The 25,385-nt window shown below is 42.5% G+C and overlaps 2 protein-coding genes across 4 annotated transcripts in view; both read right to left on the bottom strand.

Annotated features, from left to right (window-relative positions):
- The window catches only part of EYA3 (EYA transcriptional coactivator and phosphatase 3), a 57,573-nt gene extending 53,765 nt beyond the window's left edge, over positions 1-3,808 (bottom strand). For both annotated transcript variants that reach the window (XM_075195905.1, XM_075195904.1), the window contains exon 1: positions 3,655-3,808. The gene's annotated coding sequence lies outside the window, so the exon portion shown is untranslated. The remainder of the gene's footprint in view (positions 1-3,654) is intronic.
- A 17,910-nt stretch (positions 3,809-21,718) lies between these two features.
- Positions 21,719-24,950, bottom strand: PTAFR (platelet activating factor receptor). 2 transcript variants are annotated; one of them, XM_075198129.1, is made up of 3 exons: positions 24,799-24,950; positions 23,268-24,289; positions 21,719-22,754 (listed from the first exon to the last, which is right to left on the bottom strand). In XM_075198129.1, exons 2-3 carry the CDS (start codon positions 24,241-24,243, stop codon positions 22,702-22,704), a joined length of 1,029 nt encoding a protein of 342 aa, XP_075054230.1. In that variant the 5' UTR covers positions 24,244-24,289; positions 24,799-24,950; the 3' UTR covers positions 21,719-22,701. The 2 variants fall into 2 exon arrangements, with proteins under 2 accessions (XP_075054230.1, XP_075054229.1); XM_075198128.1 differs by having other exon boundaries at positions 21,719-24,289.
- Between the last annotated feature and the right edge of the window lie 435 nt (positions 24,951-25,385).

The raw sequence follows: 25,385 nt of genomic DNA, 5'->3' as shown, positions 1-25,385 counted from the left end.
TGTACAGAGTATGACCAAATTATTTAGTAGGAATAAGTGGTGGCACTCCAATAACTATATTGGAGCAGGAAGTAACTTACCTACATCTATCCTGTTCCTCATCATTGCATGATCTCTGGTAATATTAAAACATATGCCATCAGGAATGTCATACAGCATACGATCCCAATTACCAGTAATCCTACCATGCCAAAATGCAGGAGACACCTGGACTGGTTAACCCACTAGTATGGCTGATCCCCTGTGACGTTTAGCACAGAACACAGGATTGTTGGGAGCAAACTACATTCATAACAAACTTTATGATTTGTTGGTTGGGAACCAAATCAAATAGTTTCTGGGCTGAAAACTGGAAATAGAGATGATCACTAACAGAACGGTAGTTTGGATTGAACAGCCGCCATCTTGATGTTTATATATTTTATGTTAGGCTTTAATGAAACATATGGATTGTAGAAAGTCAAAATTCAATTATACCACTGAGCCAGGGGAGTAAGCAAGATCATAAAGAACTCTTTCACACATAGCCTACATGGGAAAAAGTATGTGGTCACCCAAACATCACATCCATTTGTGATTTTTGAACAGCTTGCTCCAAAATAAAAACCTGTAGCATTAAGATTTGCCTTCATTGGAAAGAAGGGGCCCAGGCCATACCATTAATAACAGCCCGACCATCAGATAGCCAGATGGTGAAGTGTGATTCTTTACTCTAGAGAATGTGTTTTCACTGCTCCAGGGTCCAATGGCCATCTGCTTTACACCATTTCAGTTGACGTTCGGCATTGCACATGGTGATTTAAGGCTTGTGTGCGGCTGCTCAGTCATGGGAACCCAATCAATGACACTCCCGACGAAACGTGTTGCAACAGAGATCATAAGGTTTTTATACTGTTCAGGACTTGGCTGTACCCTTTTTGTGAGTTTGTGTGGCCTACCGCTTTGCAGCTGAGCCATTGTTACTAGACATTTCCACATCACAATAACAGCATGTACAGTTCACTGGGGCAGCTCTACCAGGGCAGAAATTTGATGAACTGATGTTTAGGTGGTATCTTATAACAGTGCAATCAGTACAACCCATTCTACTGCGGTTTGAATATGGAGATTGCATGGCTTTATGCTTCAGTGTATGCACCCGTCAGCAATAGTTGAGGCTGAAATGGCCAAAACACTAATTAGAAAGGGTGTCCACATACATTCGGCCATGAAGTGTATGTAGCTGAAAAATGGGTAAAACCCATATAAACTAATGAGCAGTTTGGTAATGCATTTTTAGCAATCCAATTGATTGTATGCATCAACACATGAGAAATAAGTCTTTTGTTTTAAAGTACAACATTAAAAATGTAAAAAAAAACAATGGTGGAGGACAATAAAACAATAAATCCTACTTTTAACACAGTTTTCAGACTTTATTCAGGTGTAAGAAATGTTATTTAAATATTTTGCTACAATACCTGCATCACAAACTATACTGTACTGTATACAGTTTAAGGATATATAATTAGCCATAGAATTGTTTGACCACTAGCTGACATTAGAAGGAATTTCTTTAGCTAACAAAAATGCATAGTATTATTCATTTCTTTATAGGAATTGAGGGACCATAAACCGGCATTTTTGTTTTATTATTTTTTTTTAATGATATCAGAAATGGGACACTGGTGATTTTTCAGATTTGTCATTTTTTTTTATATTTAACCGATTTCACTTTAAGAAAATACAAAAACATCTCAAGTCCCAGTATAGATACCACAGATTTCAATAGAACTATATTTTCCAACAGTGTTTTATCCTGTACTTTATCAGCAATTTGCCAGAAAATTGCTAGAGGAAAAAATGCTTGTATGACACTTTCCAATAACATTTAATGGTTATTTAGGGGAACATATTTACAGTGATTTTCACTTGTCATTTTGCTGATATAATCACTACAGAGAAATAGCCAATGTGACACCACCTTTACATGACCCACATAACTGAGTGGCCAGAATGTACAAACTTAAGCGAGACCAGGGGGGTAAATGTATCAAGAGGAGAGTTTTCTGGCAGGTTTGAAAAGTGAAGATATTGCCTATAGCAACCATTCAGATTTTAGCTATCATTTTGTAGAATGTACTAAATAAATGATAGCTAGGTTCGGATTGGTTTTTCAAATACATTTACCCCCAGATGTCTTTAAATTACCATTTTTAAAACAGAACTAAAAAACGTTTTCAAACCTAGGGTCACTAGTCCAGTCATTGAAAAGTCACCCACATGTGAAATTTAATAATGTGCTGTAAAAACAATAAAATAAAAATACTAATAGAAACAGTTCCAAATTCCCCAAAACTCTGCTGTATTTGTTGGGGCTGTATGCTTTAAATTTCTGACTACTTAATTATTGTTGTGGTGCATACATGCATTTCTAGTGCGAGACTATTTGTTCACACAAAGCTAGCAATAAGAAGTGATCCTTGCTGGCAATTTTGCTTCCACCCACCCCAAACCCTTAAAAAAATACCTAATTAGAAAGTAAAGTACTTCTATCTGGAGTGTGAAAGGGGAGTGGTGCAGATAAAGACAGAAGCGGGAATTGTTAGAACTCACACACTGGGAAATGTCATTATCTGGGGGGGAAAAAAACCGTGGTGCTTAAAATGTTGATTAGTGTGTTGTAAACAGTTTTTCACCAGAAAATGTTATTTGACAATGTGCTGAGAAAACACACACACACATTATATATATATATATATATATATATATCCTGGCTTCACCCCTGAAGTCACATAGCAACAATGATATTTACATATGATGTGATTTTGTTTTCTGTAGTTATAAATTAGTGCTATGAACAGAAAAGTGTAAGTTAATGGAAATTCAAGATCTTAAAATTTGCAGTCTTTAAGTCGTTCAATCATAAAACCATTTATGAATTGGACTTAAATCACATTTACACATTTGGGTTAAAATCTGTCAAGATGGCAATGTATGTTGCCATTCCACCCAAGACAGGCAAACAACAGGATCGCTGTCCAATTCAGTCACAGAACTGTGTGGCCAATGGAACCTAGCTGGATGGCATTTAGCCCAAGCAGACAGCAAGGCCTGTCGATGCAGTCTCAAGAGAGTATAAGTAAATGGAGGTTGATATATGACTGCTGATGACAATATGCCTACTAATTACTATTGTGATTTCTATATGAGCACTACAGGACTACGCAGTAATTTTGGGAATAACACAATATCAAAGCATGTGTGGAAAATAGTGTACGATTTATAAACTGTCAATAAGTGCTCCTGAACTCAGCAATAGAGCACTCAGTTTGGACATCAGCTTTAGTATATGGATAATATCTACAGCAGTAATTCTACTAAACGTACAAGCAAACAACATGGAAAGGACCAGAACCCCCAGCATCAAACGTAATAAACCAATGTATAGCTGCCACTGACATCAGTCTTGCTATAGTACTGGAGCAGGAAATAATAAACAGTCAGAGGTGTTTGCTAGAGACGGAGAAGGGCACGAATAGCAGTGTGCGGGGCTCTAGTCTTCGTGATCCCAGGCCCCGACCTGTGCGTGATGAGGAGGCGGGGCGCAGGCACCATAAACACAGCCACATGCGGCCACACACACGGCAATCGCTCCGTTCCTCTCCACTATACCTGCTTCTCCGCAGCGGAGACAGGTGACCAGAGCTCCAATCACCTGCAGTCAGTGCCCGGGCAGCAGGAACGGGCTCTCCTTCTTCCCGCAGGTAACTACTTCACAGGTACTTCCGCCATGAGCGGGAGATGCGTCTGCCCGGAGCGTGGTGACGTCACAGAGCGTGGAGTCGGAGCCGACAAGGAGTAAGAGTGACACCAGGCGGCTGTACTATGTAGTGTAAGTGATGGCTAACCTGTGACACTCCAGGTGTTGTGAAACTACAAGTCCCAGCATGCTCTGCCAGCTATCGGCGAGTTATCTACTGGCAAAGCATGCTGGGGCTTGTAGTTTCACAACACCTGGAGTGTCACAGGTTAGCCATGACTGATGTAGCGTAAGTGATGATAGGGCACCGCTCAGTGACCTGCAAAGTGCCCTGTGGCCGTGCAGGGAAGGAGAGTGCAACCTGCAGCTGTATGTGTGAGGACATACTGTAACTGAAATGAACTGTCTCCATCCGTGGAGTCCTGGCCTCCACATCATTGGTTTCTCTTCATGGAGCACGGATTTCAGCTGCTTCGGTTGTAAATGATATGGTGTTGGACTGTGATGTATATTTGACTATGAACATTTGAACATATTAAAACATATAGATACATTAGACATGCTATTTTCCATCATTAAGTTTTGGTTGCTTTTGATTTGTTTCTTGGGGTTCTAAAAAGTATGGGTGTTTTCACTGGAGATATACATTAAGGGTAAAGAAGATTTGCCTGGTCCCACTAGTGACAGCATGGGGAAGCTTATTTAAATAGGATGGCGGCAATACAAATGTCTCATTGTGATCAGTTATGTAAATCTCAGGATGAGGATGGTGACCGCAGAAAAGGAATATTGGGCAGAAAAAAATTATGCTTAATTATTTAAATAAAGCGTTTTGTTCTATTTGGATTTATTTTAAAATATATTTTATATAAGTCATGCATGTGCAAGGCAGCTGAGTATTGGCAAGATTGGCTAGAGGTGGTTTTCTATTCATGCAATAAGCGGCAGTAGAAAACCAGCCCTATCATCATGTATTAGTATATCGCTGGATTTCACTAGCTTCTCCGTGATTTGCAGCCTAGATTTATCAAAGATCGCAGTGGTACTGCTGTAATCTTTGTTCAGGTCATGAATGTGTATATCCCCCAGGACTGGCCTGGCGAAGCAGTAAATTAACTTATCATGTATTAGTAAATAGACCCATTAGTATGGGCACAGTCTTTCCATTTTGTAGCTCAGCATATTTATAGAAGAAAATATTTAAGGGACTCTGCTGCTGCAAGAATACTGTACAGGTGGACATTGGGCCACGAGCAACACCCCCACCAAATATGCAGAACATAATTTTATATTATTGTAGATATGTATGCTTAAAACATAAACAGGACATTCTACAATCTGGTCTTTTAGATGTCATCCTACATCTACAACACGCATTACTTTATCTCTCTTCTCTAGTTTTCTGCTACGCCTTTTTTATGTGCAGACAGAGTTGTTTATTTTTATTGGCATGGAATAAAGCAGCTCTCCCACACTTACTGCAATGATTGGGTACAATTTTATTTAGACGGTGTCACACTGCCTGCTCATAAAGGACGTGGCAGAAAAGTACAGCGGGATGCTAAAAAAATATGTATGTAGTGAAAGGTGAAGGAGGGCATTCAGAAGCCTGTAAAAATTAACTTTAAAGATTACATTTTGCAGAATGAAAACAGATTGAGAATGGCAGTCTCTATTCTGCTAAAGTTATTGCTATTGAAAAATAAGGAGAAGAGTGGCCACAAAACATCGTACTAGGTTAAATGGGTTGGGTATTTGTCGACAGGTTTAGTGTGTCTACGTGGTCAAAATTGTGACTGTTGACAGGTAGTAAAGTCGACAGTCACAATGTCGACATTTAGACAGGAATGACGCCACTGGCAATACAGCCGCTGCACCCACCGACATAATACAGTAAATAAAAATAAAATGTCAATACATAAATAAATTTAAAACAAACTGCTCCCGCCACGTAATGAGAGAATTACAGCCGCTAGGGCTTATTATAATATGGGGCTTTTCCATGTCCTCATCGTGACGTCATAGGAAATCCCCATGAATCAATAGTACAAGCATGCGCAACGACTCATTACGCACGTTAGAGCGATCGATAAAATTGGGATGTCTTGACCTCAGCACTGAGGATGTGGGAAAGCCCCATGTTATAATAAGCCCTTGCTGCTGTAATTCTCTCATTACGCAACGTAAGCACTTCATGTGTACCACTACGCTGTTGTGGTTCAGTGTAGCATCTAGTAATAGTTTAAAAATGGAAGTCTGAAGCTATGTGACATTAATGTGCGTTCCAAGGTGAACGCATTTTGTTTGTAACATTGTGGGAGGGTGGATATTTATACTAGAACTGGTAATTCTCTGAGTTAAACTACATAATGATCTTTGCATGTACTATCAACTGTAGTAATTTGACGTTTGGACCTTGAATGTATTATACCTTATAAATAAGATTAAATGAGGATAAGTACTGATCTTTGTTGCAGAATGTAAAATAGAACTATCGTGGATAATTAAAACACTAGTGGTATAATTATTGAGAGGTAACTAGAGACCACATTTACTATCTGTGACTGGATCACTTATAAATAACTTATGATCTAAATGTATTTAAAGGAAATAGCGTATGGCGTTTATTTATATAATTGCAAATGTACTTATTTTTGATATTGTGTGTATTTTTGGAAAGGGAATATCTTTATTCTGAGACCAGGGGAGAAAATTAGTTTTTTCTTTTAACGTTGCTAGAGAAAATCTCCAATTAGGCATATGTGGAGAGGGAGTCTGATAGCAGGAAATGCTAACTAAGTCTTTTGCTATGAAGTGTCAAATGCCTGCTCTGGCCGAAGGCCCGACAGGGTGTCATTACTGTGTGGCCTTTTGTCCAGAGTGTTAGAACCTGTCTAAACATTGTACACAGCACAAGATGCAGGAAATCACAGCAAGTTTTAGGATATCAAAGATAAGTGTAAATATTGTTAGCTTTTCATTGCATTTTAAATCCATGTTTGGGTAAACAAATTGCATCCTGATTCTAAAAATAGCTCAGACCTCAAGGGGGCTGGCTTACCCTGTGAAACTGTGTAAAAAGCACTGACTTGTACTGAATATTGTTCTTGCTTCATCTGACCTGAACACTGGTACCTTACTCCAATGTGGACGCAAATAAACATCACTTGCTTCAAAGACCTGCTTGGAAACTTCTCTATTACTGTGACCTACAGATTAGACCCAAAATCTAATCCGTTCCCGGCTGTTTCTGAGGTTTGGACCTAGCATCCATTAACACCGCTCTGCCCGCTACCCAGCAGCTCTGGCCAGTGTGATAGGCCAGGGGGGATCCATCCACAGTAACCCTGATCTATAGGAAGAGTTCAGGAGTACCAGCCCAGGCACACCAGTAATGGGTACACTTGAAGCGTCAATTATCCAGAAGAAACACGGTTCTAGATGCCGGTAAAGGAGTCCAGTGGTGGCAGCATTTGTAAGTCCCTCCTACTGCGGTGAGAGGGTGCATTTGGGATAACGAAAGGGAATGGTGGCAAATTAAGCCCAGCCGGTTCCCAGCAACGACAGGGTGGCATAGGCGGTCCATACTGTCACAGATTTCTGGTGGCAAACTGCTGGACAACACCAGGTGACTTTTCGTGCACCAGTCAGAAGAGTCGAGTTATTCAGGAGAGGAATAACTGCAGACAAGAGAACGCACAGCATGTCTAAGTACAGTAAAATGTCCAAGGCGGACCTTGAGATACTGTGCCAAGCAAAGGAGTTAGAAATTCCTTACACAGCAACAAGGAGCGAAATGAAAAAGGCGCTGAAAGCCTGGGATGTGCAGTACGGGTCAGCAGATAAGGAAGCTGTCAGTGACCAGGAGTAGACGTTAACTCCAAACCTAAAGGTACCTGCAGAAACATCCCAGAACACAGCACCTGTTTCCCGCAACTGTCCCCTACCACAGAGTGAACCAGTGATGCAAGTTCAACAACGTGATGAGGGTAACTTTTCTGTATTAATGCAGCACCTGGGGTCCCTGGGAGACAAAACAACTAAGGCGGAGCGGTTGCTTATCATCAAGTTGTGGGGCAATCGGTGGGCACCGCCTCCTGCAGCAGCCAGTGAACAGTTATCTGCTGCGCCCAGATTGGGCTCTCCACTTTATCAAATTTGATGACGCTGTTGGAGATATTGATGGACATTTGCAGGTGTTTGAAATGTCTTGTAGCCTCCATGACTTGCCCAAACAGAAGTGGGTAAAGTATCTGGTTCCCACATTACAAGGTCGGGCAGTGGAAGGTTATCACGGGGTGACCCCAGAGGACTGTGCGGACCACGACTCGGTAAAAAGGGCCCTCTATAAGCGATATGTTATTACCCCGGAGACCTACCGGCAGAAGTTTCAGGACTTGGCTAAAAGCACCTATATCAGCCATTAAGAATTTTCCAACCAGTTGCGGCACTTGGCAATAAGATGGATTCCTGGATCTGACGCCAAGTCCTGGGAAGAATTAGTGGACTTAATTTGCAGAGAGCAATTTCACCGTTGATGCGCAGGAGTAGGTATTGGACCGTAGCCCAGCAAACCTGGAAAAAGCGACCCAGTTGACGGATCAGTATGTGGCAGAAATGCCAGGTTAATAGCCAACACCAAAGGATTGTACAATCAAGGGACACCCCTCTTCTACTCACCCCCCAAAGGCAAGTAACTAACATTTGTGTACCATTTGCTAGCCACCGCACTGTCCTGTCCCTGGGAGCTATCAGAGACCACCGAAGCCCAGGCCGGAGAAGATGTGGTGCAACTGCGTGAAAACCGGTCATTGAAGGATGGACTGTCCCACAGCCCCAGCATCCCATGCTTGTGCCTCTAATCTGAGTCCTGGGGCCCGGCTGACTTGCTTAACTGGCGAAGGTGAGCCATTAGAGACTGTTTCCATCTCTGCCAGCCCAATGGAGTATGGCGTGTCTAAAGGTGACTCAGCGGAGAGAGTCACCTGTGTGTCCAAAATACCCTCCAAAAGAAGTGCTGGAGAAGGAAGTGCCTATAGCAAGGGTGTATATGGACTGGAGAGATAGCCAAGAGTTGCGAGATGTTGCCATTATGGATGGCCTCCCAACTGACGTCATCTTGGGAAATGATGTTGGGGGTGGAATTGTGACCGCATTTCTCAACTCTATTACCCAAGCTGCTAAACTACAGTCTTCAGGATCTACACCTGTACAACCCAGCACAGAGGAGAAGACCATATCTTCTAGACAACAGCCATCACCTGCAACCACAGCTTCAGCTAGCCCAGAGGAAAAGACAACATTTGCTATTACTTCAGGGAACAGTGTTAGGAACAGCAGATAACTGCTGTTCTCTTTTTGGCTGCTATAGTGATGTTTTCAGCCAGAGTGATCACCTGAACTCTCACCTGCAGCTCTATCTGACACCTGCCCTGATTGGCTACTACTGGTTTAAATACCTGTTAGCTTCACTCTGCCTTTGCCGGTTATAGCATTCACACGCTTGCTTCTCCGTGCTCCTGGTTCTGTGATTTGTTTGCCAGTTTCCTGATTGGTACCCGTTGTGACCTCTGCCTGGATACCGACCTTGCTTGTTTGCTCGTGACCTTGACCTCTGCCTGAATACTGACCTTGCTTGTTTGCTCGTGGCCCTGACTTCTACTTGGATTCAGACTTGGTGTCTTTTCATCTGAGAGATCTCCTCCCATCTGCAGGATCGTGATGCCAGCTATCTGCTCCATCAGGCTCACCTGTGTCTGCAGTGTTTCACAGTACAGATTTACTGCTCCATCTTGCTCCAGCATTTTCCCTGACACTGTGCTGCTCTCTAGCTCCATTTCACTCAGGCCACAGCTGGTACTACACCATCCTCTACTCCACACTGTCAATCTGTAATACTGGTGAAGGTTGGTACTGCATGCTGTTACTACTCATACTCTTGAACCAGATTAAGCAGGAATACTCTCTGCTCAGCATCCCACTGTCAAGTGCTCTGTGGTGCCTACCTACCAGAGTTCAGTTATCACTACTCGAGAATAAGTCCTGGGGACAACCGAGTACCGGAGAACATATCTGATTCTATGGGAAAGGGGGTTACTATAGGTGAAGTTGTCGTCAACAACAGGTTCTGATAACTCAACTCATAGGGTGATTCGTGACAAACAGCCAGCCCTTTGCCTTTGGAAAGACTTTGTCCCCTAGCAACGCAGAGGATGTTGTCTCTTGCCAACCTGATCTTGTGGGGGTGCCCGGTGATGCTCCTGTCCCTAGCAGTATGCCAGCTCCAGCGGTGAGTATAGCTGACCACAGTGACCCCCCCTTTGGCAGACTCCACTTTGACTGACTCATGTAACCCCAACCTAGACCCCCCTGCAGTGTATCCTGACTTAGACGATAGTGAGGGCCGCAGGGAAGAGTTCAGGGCAGCTCAGCTCTTTGATTCCTCACTGGAGGGCATGAAGTGCCAGGCTGGCGGCATCCTTCCAACGATGGAGGTGGGGAGTGTGACCTGGTGTAAAGGGTTGTTGTACTGTGTAGCTAGGAATGTAGATGGTGATAGACCAGTCCAGGAACAAGTTCAACTGGTGGTACCACGGGGCTTTCGCGCACAACTGATGTCAATTGCCCACGAAATCCCTATGGTGGGACACCAGGGAAGAGACCGAACACTGAAGTGCCTGACACAGAACTTTTTATGGCCTGGAATGTCGGATGACGTACAGGCCTACTGTAAGTCCTGTGTGTGTCAGCGTCTTGGGTGCCCCAGTGCTCGTGCTCCCCTCAGGTCCTTGCCAATAGTTGGGGAAACCAAGTGAGTAGGTCCCCTGCCTGTGCCCAGTAGATCGGGAAAGAGATACATCATCACCGTGGTGGACTACGCTACCCTGTATTCAGAGGCTGTAGCTCTGTCCTCCATAACTGTGGAAAAGGTAGCGGACCTGCTGCTAGGAGTATTTAGCACAGTAGGGTTCCCTAGTGAGATCCTAACCGATCAAGGGACACAGCTCATGAGTGTACTGGTCCAGTGTCTCTGGGCAAAGTGCGGAGTACGGCAACACCGTACTGCCCCTTATCATCCCCAGACTAACGGACTGTGCGAGCGGTTCAGTCGCACTCCGAAGTTACAAATGCCCGTAGCATGTGCTTCAGAGGGAGGGGGGGCTGGGAACGATACCTGCTGCACCTCCTGTATGCTTATCGGGAGATGCTTCAGGAGTCTACTTTTTTCTCCCCATTTGAGCTACTGTATGGCCGTGGTCCGTGGACCTCTTGACCTGTTCCGGGAGTCTTGGGGAGGGGAGCTACCCACCTAGGATGTCTTTGTGGTGGAATATGTGTTGAAGCTCAGAGATCAGTTAAAGAATCTCGTGGGGCTCTCACAGGTTAACCTAGCAGAAGCGCAGACAAAACAGAATACTTGGTATGAACTGGGCGTGCAAGTGTTTGAGGTAGGGCAGAAAGTCCTTGTTCTGATGCCCACGTGCAAGAGCAAGCTCTAGGCTGCCTCACTGGACCATATTCAGTCTCAAAACACCTGAGTGACATCACTATGTGGTATCATTTGATAGCAATGGTAAGCAGCAGTTGATTTACCACGTAAATATGTTGAAGGCTTACCACGAGCGTGTGGAGTCGGTAGCAGCGGTTTTCTGCTTACCAACTGAGGAACCAGAAAGTGATCCACTACCTGACCTCGCGAATGCCAGAGGTGATGGTGGTGTAGAGGAAGTAGGCTGGGATGAGCAGTTGAGTGCCCGCAAGAGGGAGCAGCTTGAGGCAGTGCTGTGGCTGTTTGCGACTAAGTTCAGTAGGAAGCCCGGTCGGACTTTCTTGGTGATGCACCATGTGGGCACTGGTGAGCATCAGCCAGTTAGGCAACCCACTTATAGGTCTCAGCAGAGGCCAAGGAAAGTATATACAAGGAGGTACAGGAAATGCTTAAGCTAGGGGTGATCCAGCCATCGCATAGACCATGGGTGTCCTCCATTGTATTGGTTCCCAAAAAGAAGACAATGCGGTTTTACGTAGACTACCACCGGTTGAACGAGGTGACCATGCCTATCCCCTGCCCTGAATTGACACTCTGTTAGACAAGTTAGCTGGAGCAAAGTATATTTCCACCTTTGACTTGAGCAAGGGGTATTGGCAGATACCGCTGACCCCGAGGCTCAGGAAAGGTCGGCATTCATCACCCCATTTGGCCTGTTCGAGTTTAAGTCCATGCTATTTGGGATGAAGAATGCGCCAGCCACCTTCCAGCGTGTGATTGATTACCTGCTGGAAGGGTGTGAAGGCTTTGCTCAAGAGTACTCAGATGACATTGCCATTTGCCATTTTCAGTAAATCCTGGGAGGATCATCTGAAACATATAGGGCAATTGTTGGAGTGGACATCAACATCATCAACATTTATTTATTGTAACAAAAGGAGGCATTTAGCTGGCAATATACAGAGAAAGCAGGGAAGTAGAGTAAAACATTTGTGCAGTAATGCACCTAGAGTGAAGACTTATGTATGAAAAGCAATAGTTTAAATTTGGTGACACTTACATGATCTGAAATCCTTCCTCTCAGCAAACAGACAGGGCGTGTCTGGTTGTGCAAACAGAGGCAGTGATGGGTGTTTTCTTTTAAAGAGAAGGTGGGTGTGTCACCTGTCCATCAAGCTAAGGCTGGGGGAGGAGCATCATGTATAAAAGCTTGTTTGTTTTATTTGTTCAGGGAGACCAATGCTGGGTGAGCTGGCTGGTCCTGAGAGAGAGCTGGACTATGTATAGCTAGTGTTTAGGGTCTCCATGATTGCTGTACAAGTATACGGTGTCAAACATTTACCATCCTGGCAATAAAGCACCATAAAAAGGAAGTTGTTGTCCGCGTGTGCTTCTGCAGTAGCAGGCTCTTGCCACAAGTGGTGTCAGGAGTGGGATGCTCCGGGAAGCAAGTTTCCGCTACCCAACCCGCGCAGACGTCAACATGGAGGAAGTACTGAAAACCCTCGTGAATGTGGCCGCTGCGCAGCAACAGCAGCAAGCTCAGATGCTACGAGTTGCCGAGGCACAGGTGGAAAACACAAGGCTCTTAAGGGAAGAGTTAAGCCAGGTGAGGCATGACAGAAATGAACCACCTGGTCCTGTTCTCCTGAAAATGTCGCCAGGTGATGACATAGAAGCATATCTGGTGTCCTTTGAGAGACGTGCAAAAAGGGCAAAATGGCCTCCTAAAGATTGGGCTGAGAGACTGGCGCCATATCTGACTGGTGAAGCTCAACGAGCTTATATGGATCTAGATGAGGAACGGGCATCTGATTATTTGTGCCTAAAGTCTGAGATATTGGCTCGCATTGGAGTTTCCGGGCCAGGCCGAGCCCAGCGCTATCACCAATGGCGCTATAATAAAGAAAAACCGGTCAGAGCGCAAGTGGCTGAGCTTTCTAAAATTTTAAAGAAATGACTGCAGCCTGAGGAGAATTCGCCTTCTCGGATTATTGAAGTTCTGGCGATAGATCACTGCATCCGGGGGCTGAACCGCAATTTGCAAAGGTGGGTGCTGCAATCAGACCCACAAACTTATGAAGAGCTTGCCACCGTGGTAGAAAGGTTTTGTGCGCTACAGCAAATGACTAAAGAACCTGCATTTGTGCCAAAGCCACTGCCACGCCAAAAGCCAGGTTTGACAATCCTTGCCACAGGGCCCAATGGCAAAACTGCTACGGACAGAGGGCCAGGTGCAAAGCTGTCTAATCTGAAGTGTTTTGAATGTGGTGAGCCAGGCCACTTTAAGGCAGAGTGTACTAAACTACAGGAACCCATGGACTGTTCCGTGGCACATATTGGGCCTGCGTTTCCAAGCTGTTTTACCATGAGTCCCACATCAGGAAGTCCTTGTTTGTTCCGGGTGACTGTGCTAATCAACCAAAACCTTGTTCTTGCCTTGGTTGACTCGGGGAGTGAACTCTCATTGGTTTCCAGCTCTGCCTTACCCGAAACCATAACTTTTCGGTTGCCCAAAGTGAAGGTTTTTTGCGTACATGGCACAACAGAGGAGTATGAAAGAACAATACTACCAGTCACACTCAAAGACAAAACTGTTATGGTGGTAGCTGCCATAGCACCTAAACTCCCATATCCACTCATTTTGGGGCGAGACTTCCCACTGTTTAATGATGTCCTCGGTGAGCGGATCTGGCCGGACATGCCGGAAACTGATGCAACGGTCGCAAGCCCGGTCTTAAAGGAACCGCCTAAGAATCCACAGCATCTGGACATCGATCTTTGGGAACCGCCAAACTGGAATGCCATCCTGGGAGTCATAGCAGGAGTTCCACAAAAGCATCCACCTGCGGGGAAACATGGACAGTCCAAACTAGCATTGGTCGGTGATGTCGCAGATGAGCCCACCCCGCCTGTCAGTGAGGATACGGACTGGTCTGCAATACCAATTTTGTTTCCTCTGCAGGACTTTGCTCGAGACCAACTTAATGATGCCACTTTGGAACATGCCTTTAAAAGTTTGACTGAGGTAAATGGGGTAGCGAAAGCCGCCCAGCCTGCAGAAGGTATACCATATTTTATTGTTAAAAATAATATCCTGTATAGAGTTGCTTCTGTACAGGGGGATAAAGTAGAACAATTAATGGTTCCTCAGGTCCATGTAACCCTAGTGTTAAAAGCAGCACATACACATGTCTGTGGGGGACACCTAGGGGAGGATAAAACACGGGAACGAGTTCTGCTTAGGTTTTACTGGCCCGGTGTACACATGGCAGTGAAAAAGTATTGCCGGTCCTGTCCCATTTGTCAGAGAACCTGTCCCAAACCCATGTTCAGGGCACCTCTCATTCCGATACCAATAGTACAAGTTCCCTTTGAACGGATAGCTATGGACCTTGTGGGGCCACTGGAAAAATCCGCATGTGGGCACCAATATATACTAGTGGTGCTTGACTATGCAACCAGATATACAGAGGCAATTCCCCTACGAAACATAAAGTCCAGCACCATAGCAAAGGAACTTGTATTAATGTTTACACGATTAGGAATACCCAAAGAAATTCTCACAGATCAGAGTACTCCTTTCATGTCTAAACTGATGAAGGACATGTGCCAGTTGCTAGGGGTTACAGCGCTTCACACCTCTGTATATCATCCACAAACAGATGGCTTGGTGGAACTCTTTAACCGCACATTAAAGCACATGCTCAGGTAAGCAGTGGCTCAAGAGAAAAAAGATTGGGACACTCTTATTCCCTATTTGATGTTTGCCATCCGTGAGGTACCTCAAGCTTCAACAGGGTTTAGTCCCTTTGAGTTATTGTTTGGGAGACAGCCCAGGGGTATCTTGGATATGTTAAAAGAAGGGTGGGAGCAGCAAGGTCCCAGGGAGCCAAATCTGGTACAATTTGTGTCACAAATGTATGAGAGGTTAGGAAAGATAGGGCCCATTGTGCAGCAACATGTAAAAGAGGCTCAGGAACGACAGAGAAAAAGTTATGATAAAAGTGCTGTTGTTCGATCTTTCAAGCCTGGGGACAAGGTCCTAGTCCTGGTTCCCACCCAGGAAAGCAAACTTTTTGCCCATTGGCAGGGTCCATATGAAGTTCTAGAGGCTGTCGGTCCTGTCAATTACAGAGTCCGCCAATTAGGTAGGAGAAGGGAGAAGCAAATATATCATGTCAACCTCCTTAAACCTTGGCATGATGAGGAAACCTCTCCTCAGTGAGTACTGCCATTGAAAAGTCTGAAGTGCCCATAGAGCCAGCTTTGTCCATTCAGCAGAGACAACAGACTGAAGAAATGGTTCGTCGGAACAGGGATGTTTTCTCTTCCATTCCTGGGCGCACTACCTTAATCGAACACGACATTGTCACTGCGCCAGGAGTCATTGTAAAGCAGAAGCCGTATCGTATTCCAGAAGCCAGACGGGTGGACGTGAGAAAGGAGGTCGAGAAGATGCTTCAGTTAGATGTGATTGAAGAGTCCACTAGTGAATGGAATAGTCCCATTGTGCTTGTCCCGAAACCCAATGGGACAATTAGGTTCTGCAATAACTTTAGGCGCCTAAACAGTATGTCGCAGTTTGATGCCTATCCGATGCCACGTGTGGGTGAACTAGTGAAAATCTTGCTGGTAGCAATTATTTAACAACCCTTGATCTAACAAAGGGTTATTGGCAAGTTCCCCTGACTTCCATGGCCAAGCCAAAGACTGCATTTTCCACCCCTGATGGTCTCTATCAATATAAAGTCCTACCCTTTGGGTTGGATGGGGCACCTGCCACCTTCCAAAGGGCCATGAATAAATTGCTACAACCTCACACAGCTTATGCAGCCGCTTACTTGGACGATATAGTGATTTATACACCAGACTGGGGATCACATTTAGCCAAGGTTGAGGCGGTCTTAGCTTCATTAAGGTCAGCAGGGTTAACAGCTAACCCAGAGAAATGTGCCATAGCCATGAGAGAAGCCAAATATCTGGGGTACATTGTTGGTCGAGGGCATGTAAAACCCCAGCTAGACAAAGTGGAGGCAGTCAAAAATTGGGCAAGACCAGAAAAAAAGTCACAGTTAAGAACCTTTTTAGGCTTAGTAGGTTACTACAGACGGTTTGTAAGCCACTTCGCCACTAGAGCTGCTCCACTTACTGACATGTTAAAAAAAAGTTGTCCAGATAGATTAACCTGGTCTGATTCTGCAGAAACCGCCTGGTCTGATCTTCGGTTAGTTCTTTGTTCCTCCCCAGTTCTACAAGCACCTGATTTTACCCGGAGGTTCTTCCTCCAAACTGATGCTTCTGGTGTTGGTTTAGGTGCAGTCTTGTCACAGGAGAAGAATGTCCTGTCCTGTACCTAAGTCGTAAGTTGCTTCCAAGGGAACAAAAATATGCCACTGTGGAGAAAGAATGTCTCGCCATAAAATGGGTTACAGAAGCTCTGCGCTATTATCTCCTAGGCAGAGAGTTCACCTTAATAACAGACCATGCACCATTTAAATGGATGCAGAGCATTTGGGAGGTAAATGCCAAGGTAACCCGTTGGTTCTTGGCACTACAACCTTTCAAGTTCTCAGTAGAACATAGACCTGGGATTCTGCACAAGAATGCAGATGCATTGTCACAAAAATAGGCGCTCCTCGCTAAGTCCGCGTCCCCCGACTTGGAGATGCTAGGGGGAGGGATATGTAACAAAAGGAGGCATTTAGGTGGCAATATACAGAGAAAGCAGGGAAGTAGAGTAAAACATTTGTGCAGTAATGCACCTAGAGTGAAGACTTTTGTATGAAAAGTAATAGTTTAAATTTGGTTAAACTTACATGATCTGAAATCCTTCCTCTCAGCAAACAGACAGGGCGTGTCTGGTTGTGCAAACAGAGGCAGTGATGGGTGTTTTCTTTTAAAGAGAAGGTGGGTGTGTCACCTGTCCATCAAGCTAAGGCTGGGGGAGGAGCATCATGTATAAAAGCTTGTTTGTTTCATTTGTTCAGGGAGACCAATGCTGGGTGAGCTGGCTGGTCCTGAGAGAGAGCTGGACTATGTATAGCTAGTGTTTAGGGTCTCCATGGTTGCTGTACAAGTATATGGTGTCAAACATTTACCATCCTGGCAATAAAGCACCATAAAAAGGAAGTTGTTGTCCGCGTGTGCTTCTGCAGTAGCGGGCTCTTTCCACATTATATAACTCCAGCAAATTCCGTAGCGCTTTACAATTGGGCAGGTCTGACCATCAGAGCAGGCAAGTGTCAACTGTGGATGTCAGAGCTGCAGTACCTGGGTCATCGTGTGGGTTGTGGTAGGGTTAAGGCAGAACCAGCTAAGGTAGACGCAATCCAAGACTGGCCCCGGCCCACAACCCAAAGACAAGTACTGGCCTTCTTAGGGACCTCAGGGTACTACAGATGTTTCGTCCCAGACTTTAGCACTGTAGCGAAGCCTCTGACAGATCTCACTAAGAAGAAACTCCACAAAGTAGTTGACTGGACACCTACTTATGAGCTGGAATTTCAGTCGTTAAAGGAAGCCCTGGTTTGTGCTCCAGTACTGTTGGCGACCAATTATGACAAGGACTTTATTGTGCAAACTGACACGTCACAGTATGGACTGGAAGCCAGGTGGGGCTAGATGGGCAGGGGCACTCTGTGGCCTATTTGAGCAGAAAACTGCTAAAACGGGAGATGGGGTGTGCCACAATTGAGAAGGAATGTTTGCCCATTGTTTGGGCAGTGAAAAAACTTCAACCTTATTTGTATGGATGACATTTTACAGTGGTGACTGATCCTAATCCTAATCCTTTAAAGTGGCTACAACACACTTCAGGTGAAAATGGCAGATTGTTGCGCTGGAGCCTTGCCCTTCAAATTTATGACTTTCACATTATTCACAAGCAAGGAAAGGCTCACAACAATGCGGATGGACTGTCTCGGCAGGAAGAGCCGGATCCTCCGAGACACCTCCATCACTTGCTTCAAAGACCTGCTTGGAAACTTTTCTATCCCTGTAATCTACATATTTGACCCAACTCTAATCCGTTCCCAGCTGTTCTGAGGTTTGGACCCAGCTTTCCGGCACCACCGCTGCGCTCGCTACCCAGCAGCTCTGGCCAGTGTGACAGGCCAGGGGGGATCTATCCACAGCAACCGTGATCCATAGGAAGAGGTCAGGGGTCCTAGCCCAGGTACACCAGTAACGGGGTACACTAGCAATGTCAGTTATCCAGAAGAAACCCGGTACTGGATGTCGGTAAGGAGACCAGTGGTGGTAGCATTTGTAAGCCCCTCCTACTCCGGTTAGAGGTGGCATCTTCTCACAGTAAGAATTTCCCAACCGACAGGCATGTAGGGGCCAAAGAAGTCAATTTACAAATCACAGGTAAGGTTTTCAGGCTAGGTGCTTATCACAACGTCAATAATAATTCCTCTGCTACATTTGGATTGTCTCTGCAACCACCAATGTAGCACATACATTCTGAAACCAGGCATATTTAGATTGTTTATTAGTTATGGAGGGGTATAGAGGCCATAACCAAGTAGATTGAGATAGATTTTAATATTGACAATTGTTTACCAATTCCGTATAGTGATACAATCACTAGTTGGGCAGTATATGAATTTGTCCAAGAAATATGCACAATTTTAAATTCTAAAATGTTTATGTTCTGACGCAAAAAGCACTGACTGCTCTCTTACAAACAAGACCATCTCTAGTCAGTCAATACACAACTCGTGGACTTCAGTAAAGTTAATTGTTGGTGCATTTGTGTGACTCTTAATAGATCAGTCCTGCCTCTATTATGTCTCTGTTTTGTCTATACAACAGATGGTCAAACTATAAAAAGTAAATTATTAAACACTTGTTTTTTAGATCCTTGACAAGTTGGTCTCTATCCCGCAAAAACTGATTTCTTTTGCCTTAGAAAACATCAACTTTTAACAGCAGCGTCTCCTGCAAATCTAATAGGATTGAAAACTATTCACCATTGACAGTGACTGTTTTACTATCCCTAATTTTGTGATCTAGGTGGTACTTTCGCATTGGGCCCATTACAACCTTTTGAATGTATTTCCACTTCAGTCATATGCCATTGTGGAAGCCTATTTTTATATTGTACCTTACAGTCCTCAAACAGGGTCTCATTGATGTAGAACTCCATGTAGAAAAACAATCTCATAACCACTTGTGGGGGCGAGATTGCTGCAAGAACGTACTTGAACCACCACAGTTGGTCTCATTCTATCCATCATTCTCTCAGCTGAGTCATCTCAGAGAAATCCTTCCTGTTTATTGTGTATTTGTACAGTGTCACCATATTGTGCAATACTTTACAGAGAATATTTAATCATTCATATCCGTCCCTGCCCCATTGGAGAGTACATTCTAAATTCTCTATCATACAATCACACACACACAGACACAGACACACACACACACACACACACTAGGGTACATTTTGTCATCAGCTAATTACCCTATCAGTATGTTTATGGATTATAGTTGGAAACTGGAGTACCCAGAGTAAACACTGAGAGCATACAAACTCCACACCGATGGTGCATTGGATGGCATTGAACCCATGGTCCTGGTGCTGTGAGACAGCAATGCTAACCACTGTGCCACAGTGCTGGTGTCTTAAATAACATTTTAAATTGCATAGTTTACTTAGCATATACAAAATTAATCTCACTACCAGACATATTTTGTCCCCATACCTAAGACAGAGGTTTTTTTTATTTGTTTTATTATTGTTTTGTATTTTTATTTACAATTACACAGTAAAATACATTTACAAAATGTGAAACTGTTAAGCAATTATAAAATGCAATATTCAGCAATGGTAAGTATTAGCAAACAATAGAGAATGGAGAAAAGGTGAACAACGGTGTGACATCCATTACTTACATTACCTGTAACCAGGAGAGTAGCGGTTTTGTAATACAGTAGATTGTCATTGACAATCTAATTGACAGTCTAAAACAAAGGTTGTCCAGAGTGTGATTACTTTACGGTATGAACTTCTCCAGGACAAATTGAGTGGGGCTGGGTTTACATTAAGCATATATTACTGTGGTAAATCTAATAGCTCCTACCCTATTTTGACAGACCCTGTATGAATATGCAGTTTGGTAACTAAATGAAGGAAATACAGGGTCCAAAAAGGTAATACAGTGTATATGAACCCAAACAAAACATATTCAGTCTGGTACTTGAACATTGTACTTATGTACAATATATTTCTGTCTTCTGATATCACATCAGCTCAGGAACAATGGGCCTGATTCATTAAGGATCTTAACTTGAGAAACTTCTTATTTCAGTCTCCTGGACAAAACCATGTTACAATGCAAGGGGTGCAAATTAGGATTTTCTTTTGCACATAAGTTAAATACAGACTGTTTTTTCATGTAGCACACAAATATCAGCTTTCAATTTCAATGTACAAATAAGCTATCAAGTATTTGTGTGCTACATGAAAAAACAGTCAGTATTTAACTTATGTGCAAAACAAAATCCTAATTGCACCCCTTGCATTGTAACATGGTTTTGTCCAGGAGACTGAAATAAGAAGTTTCTTAAGTTAATATCCGTAATGAATCAGGCCCAATGTTCCTATATGTAGGATACAATGTAATGGTCACTCTTCAACATGCTTTTGACTGGATATAGTAAGAGACTTTATTAGAAGTATATAGAGACTATGCACCTTGAAAAAGACCTGTTCAGGTCGAAACATGTTGGAGCTGGTTCACTGATCATTTTATCTTATCCCTACCATTGAATGGATGTCTATTTCTGGCTGTTCTACATTGTGACCTATTGAAAGCTCTGTGGAATTATACCAACTGCCTGATTATTCTGTCTATCTGGTAGGAGTAGATATACTTTGTTTTTATATATTTTTTATATTTTTTATTTTGTGATTGTATCAATAAATTTTACCAAAGCAGTATCATACTAGGTACATTTTATTTGTTTTTTATCTGCTGGTGTAGCACACATGATGTACACTAATGGAACATATCCATGGATAAAGATTTGATGAAAAGAAAAGACAAACTACACTTTGATGGGCTTGAAGTTCATCTAACTCTTGTGAGTACCCCACCAAAGGGGGAGTCTGCATATAAAAGAAGATCTTTTGCCTCTATCTACTAGAACATAGTTATTGTTTTATGCAGTATTTGATTGTATTACACTATGTTGCTCTTTTCTCTTTGTTCTATGACATCATGAACTAATATGAGAAACAAGAATCTGAGGACTACCGTCATACCATTTAAGTATTTTCCCTTTCTATACTTTAAATAGAATATTTAATATGCGCCTGTAGGTTTTTATATACTTCTAATAATTTCTGTTACTTATTGGGAATTTGTGTATAACCGCTTTGAATTCCAGCGGGCAGCTGTTAAAAGTGAAGCGCTGTTTTGGATTTCACCATTTATTCATACTATATAGTAAGAGACTTGTTCATGTGTCAGAGATTGTGATTTCTTGTCACCTTTCCACACAAATTGAAATACAATTATGTACTTTAATATACTCATCTAAGAACATAAAGGTTTTTTTTAATAGTCTTTTACTGATGCCTTTATGTCATAAGAGGGAACAAACTTACCATGAGGAAGTCTTAGCAATGAATGCAATGGTGAAACTTTGCTGACACCAGCTGACTAAAAAGTACAGTTGTTTTAGATTAATTTTCACTGCATGTTAGTGATGAATGTGTTTATGACCTAAACTGAACTCCATTTTGCTTACTAACATTGGTTATATTCATCATACATGATATATGCAATATAATAAATATGGCAATTTGCACAGGTGTCAACTATGGTAATACCAGAAAGAATATCTATATAGTACGTGTGTAAAAGTGTAAGCCAGTATAAAATATTGTGAAATGTGTTAATAAAGGTTAATGTTTTATTTGGTAAGGTATTTCAATCAGGAAGGTGTGGTTAGACATGCATTTAAACAAGGAAAGTTATATACTTTTTACATATTGTTTTTTAATCCCTGTAAAACATGTTACATTTCTAGAAAGCTGTATAGACTTTGCTGGAAGATGGATGTATTCCAATAGTATTTGGTCCGCAGACACGTTATAACAGAAATGTGGTCCTCTTTACTGAAATATTTAGACAGCACCGCATTAGAAAAATTGCAACCTCTGTCACTGCTGTTTAAAAGCAAGACACCTCTGAATACAATAGGAATGAAGTCTTTTAGCTAGCTCACTCACTTTGTTCGATAGAAGTAATATTTGATCCAGAGACGTTTTCACCCTTTGCAAAATCCTCCTGACAATTCAGAGTCCAAATGCTCCATGATCAGCAATAGCAGAAAATAAACTTGTTTAGGTTGCAGTTACATGCTTAGAACAAGGATAAAATGTCTATATTTGGTTATTTCTAAATGTATATTCTGCACAAAAAAAGTCCATAACCTGATTTTGTTACTTCTTCATGACTCAAAGTGGTATACTGACTTTTTCGGGATTGTCCATCGCTGGCACCTGATCTCCTGAGGACACAGAAAAAATAGACGGTACAGAAGAGTGTCCATTTCAATATTTAAAACTGCTACATTGAGTCTTTAATTGCAAAAAAAAATTGCATTCTTACACCATTTCCATGTAAAAAATGTTTTTGTTTCAAAAAGCAATGGAGAGCATGTATGTACCTGTGTATATTTAATTTGATAACCTAAAAGCCTTCAAGAAGCACAAGAATTTGTTTTGTACATTTTGCTAAATTTTCCAATATTGCAACTTTGCAAATTCTGGTAAAAGTTAATCATTATTTTCCATTTAAACGTTCCCATTTTTGTTTGAGCCGCAAACCTCAGATGTCATTTGTCCCTGTGCAGTCTTTAGTTTTACTGTCTCAGTGACAGACATATCTGAACTTTAATTTACTTCCACTAATACACAAATCTTTCATAGTATTTCCTCGTGTTAGAGGTCAAATGTGCTAGTGTGCTTAAGTGGCAGGGTGCCTTCTGTGTTTGTGTCAGTGGTATTTCTGGAACACTTACGACTTCTTCTCGTTTGGATGTTCTGGATGCGCTCAGATAGGTGTTTCCTGAACTTCTTGGTGAGGAAGCAGTAGATGATGGGGTCTAGCATACAGTTGGTGTTCATGAGGCACAGAGTCACTTGATGCACATCATTTAAGGTCTGGCGGAAACTGCAGTCATCCTCATGCCACATTCGTAGAACTGTCAGAGTCCAGGGTCCATGTACAATGTGGTGTGGGACAAAACATATCACAAAAACACCTAGAACAGCACCCACCATGTATAGAGCACGTTGCTTCATTTCTGCACTCTGCCTGGCCTGCACTGTTTGGGTGATTAAAGTCCTAAATATCACCAGGTTACAAACAACTATAATGATGGATGCAAGAAAAAAGGCAGCAATTAGAATAAAGTGAATTATAGCCACAGGACCTCTGTTCTCAATGTTGTATCCCTCAAAGCAGCGAGTGTAGTTATTACCATCATTATCCTGAACTTGGTTGGTACCAGGTGAAGAAAGAAAGTATAGAGAGCTACCAACTATGAGTATCCACACACATAGTGAGACACACATTCCTCTAACTCTGGCTGTGGATTGGGCAGTCTCTACAGGTCGGGTTACAGCCTGGTACCGGTTATAGCTGATGACCCCAAGAAAGGCAACAGAGCAATATGTGTTGATGAAGAAGAAACAGCCTGCTATATTACACAGAAATTCAGGCATGATCCAATCCCCTCTGTGATTGTAGTACACAATCCAGAGAGGCAGTGTCACCAAAAATAGGAGGTCAGTCACCGTCAAATTTATCATGAATATTTTAATTTCACTCAGTCTCTTGGCAGGATAAAGTCTGGCAAAAACCCACAGTACATAGCCATTGGCAAGGAATCCAAAGACAAAAATAATGCTATAGGACACCGTGAAGAGGGTGTATCTAAATTCTGAATCCACAGTGCATGGGTCCTCTGTGATGTTATGTGCCTCCAGAGACATTTTCAGTAAAATCAGACTTAAAGATCACTCCTCAATTCTTTGGATCCTATAATGAAGATATAAAAATACATAGTGAAACACACATTTCTGTGAATATAGTTTAAACATCTGGGTGACTGGGACATATTTCCATTTGGATAAGAAAATCAATGTTTGTGACTGGCATGCTCTGTACAATCTGTGATGTCTACAAAACTAAATGCCCCTTCCCCTTTACTTGGCCTAGAACTGGCTTGATCTGAACCATGCTCTTTTTCCAAACCATCTGTAGCTGACAAAAGAGCTCATAGGAACCGTTTCCAAATAGCTCTTCTGAAAGCTATGCATGCACTATAGTGTACAGTGCTTTGATAAAAAAAAAAAAAAGCATCAAAATAAGATGTCTACTGAAATTGTATGATATAAAAGATATAGAAAAAAATATTTAAGCAATATAAATTCTGTAAATATTTAGATTTTCAAGATAATACCTCTTACATCCCCTGTTCCCAAATAAACAGGTATTATTGTACAGCATATTGTATAGTGCAGTGATTAAGTAAAATGATTAATTACCTTATCTGTGTTAGACTTCCAGATTATTATTATTATTATTATTATTATCTCTTGGGGTTTTCTGTCACCACTGCACCAATATGTACTGTCAGTGTTGTGAATCCTTTCCTGGACATGCCACTGATAGCTGTCTTGAAAAGCCTGAGAAGACGAAGTATAAGGAAATGACAGGGAACAGGAAACCTGCAACTTCTAACGAAAAAAAAAAAGAGAAGTGGTGAGACGTAAGAAGCATTTCATAAATCTGTGTTTTCTTAAGAGTCCTCAACACTGTCATTTTGAGCACTGTCATGGTCAATAGGTTTTCTGCACAGCTGTAGTATGCCTCAAGGGGTTATAAAATCAGTCATACCATAGAGGATATGATTTACAGTAAAAAGCTTAGATGCAAATCTGTGTTAAAGACCATAGTAATTTTTTTTTATGTACATATCATTCATAATGAAGAGTATGCAACCTGTCCATACAAAAAGGTATATAAAAGTGAGTTTCCTTGATATTATCCTGCAATTCATTATTTTGACTTTGTGTAACATTTCTGCTGATTTGTATTTTTAAATGTTGTATGTCCAGATTTAAGAGCTGTG

Source organism: Mixophyes fleayi, chromosome 2 (genome assembly GCF_038048845.1).
Source record: "Mixophyes fleayi isolate aMixFle1 chromosome 2, aMixFle1.hap1, whole genome shotgun sequence".
Lineage (NCBI taxonomy): Eukaryota > Metazoa > Chordata > Amphibia > Anura > Limnodynastidae > Mixophyes > Mixophyes fleayi.
The sequence above is the reverse complement of the archived record's forward strand: the minus strand, read 5'-3'. Positions and strand labels throughout refer to the sequence as shown.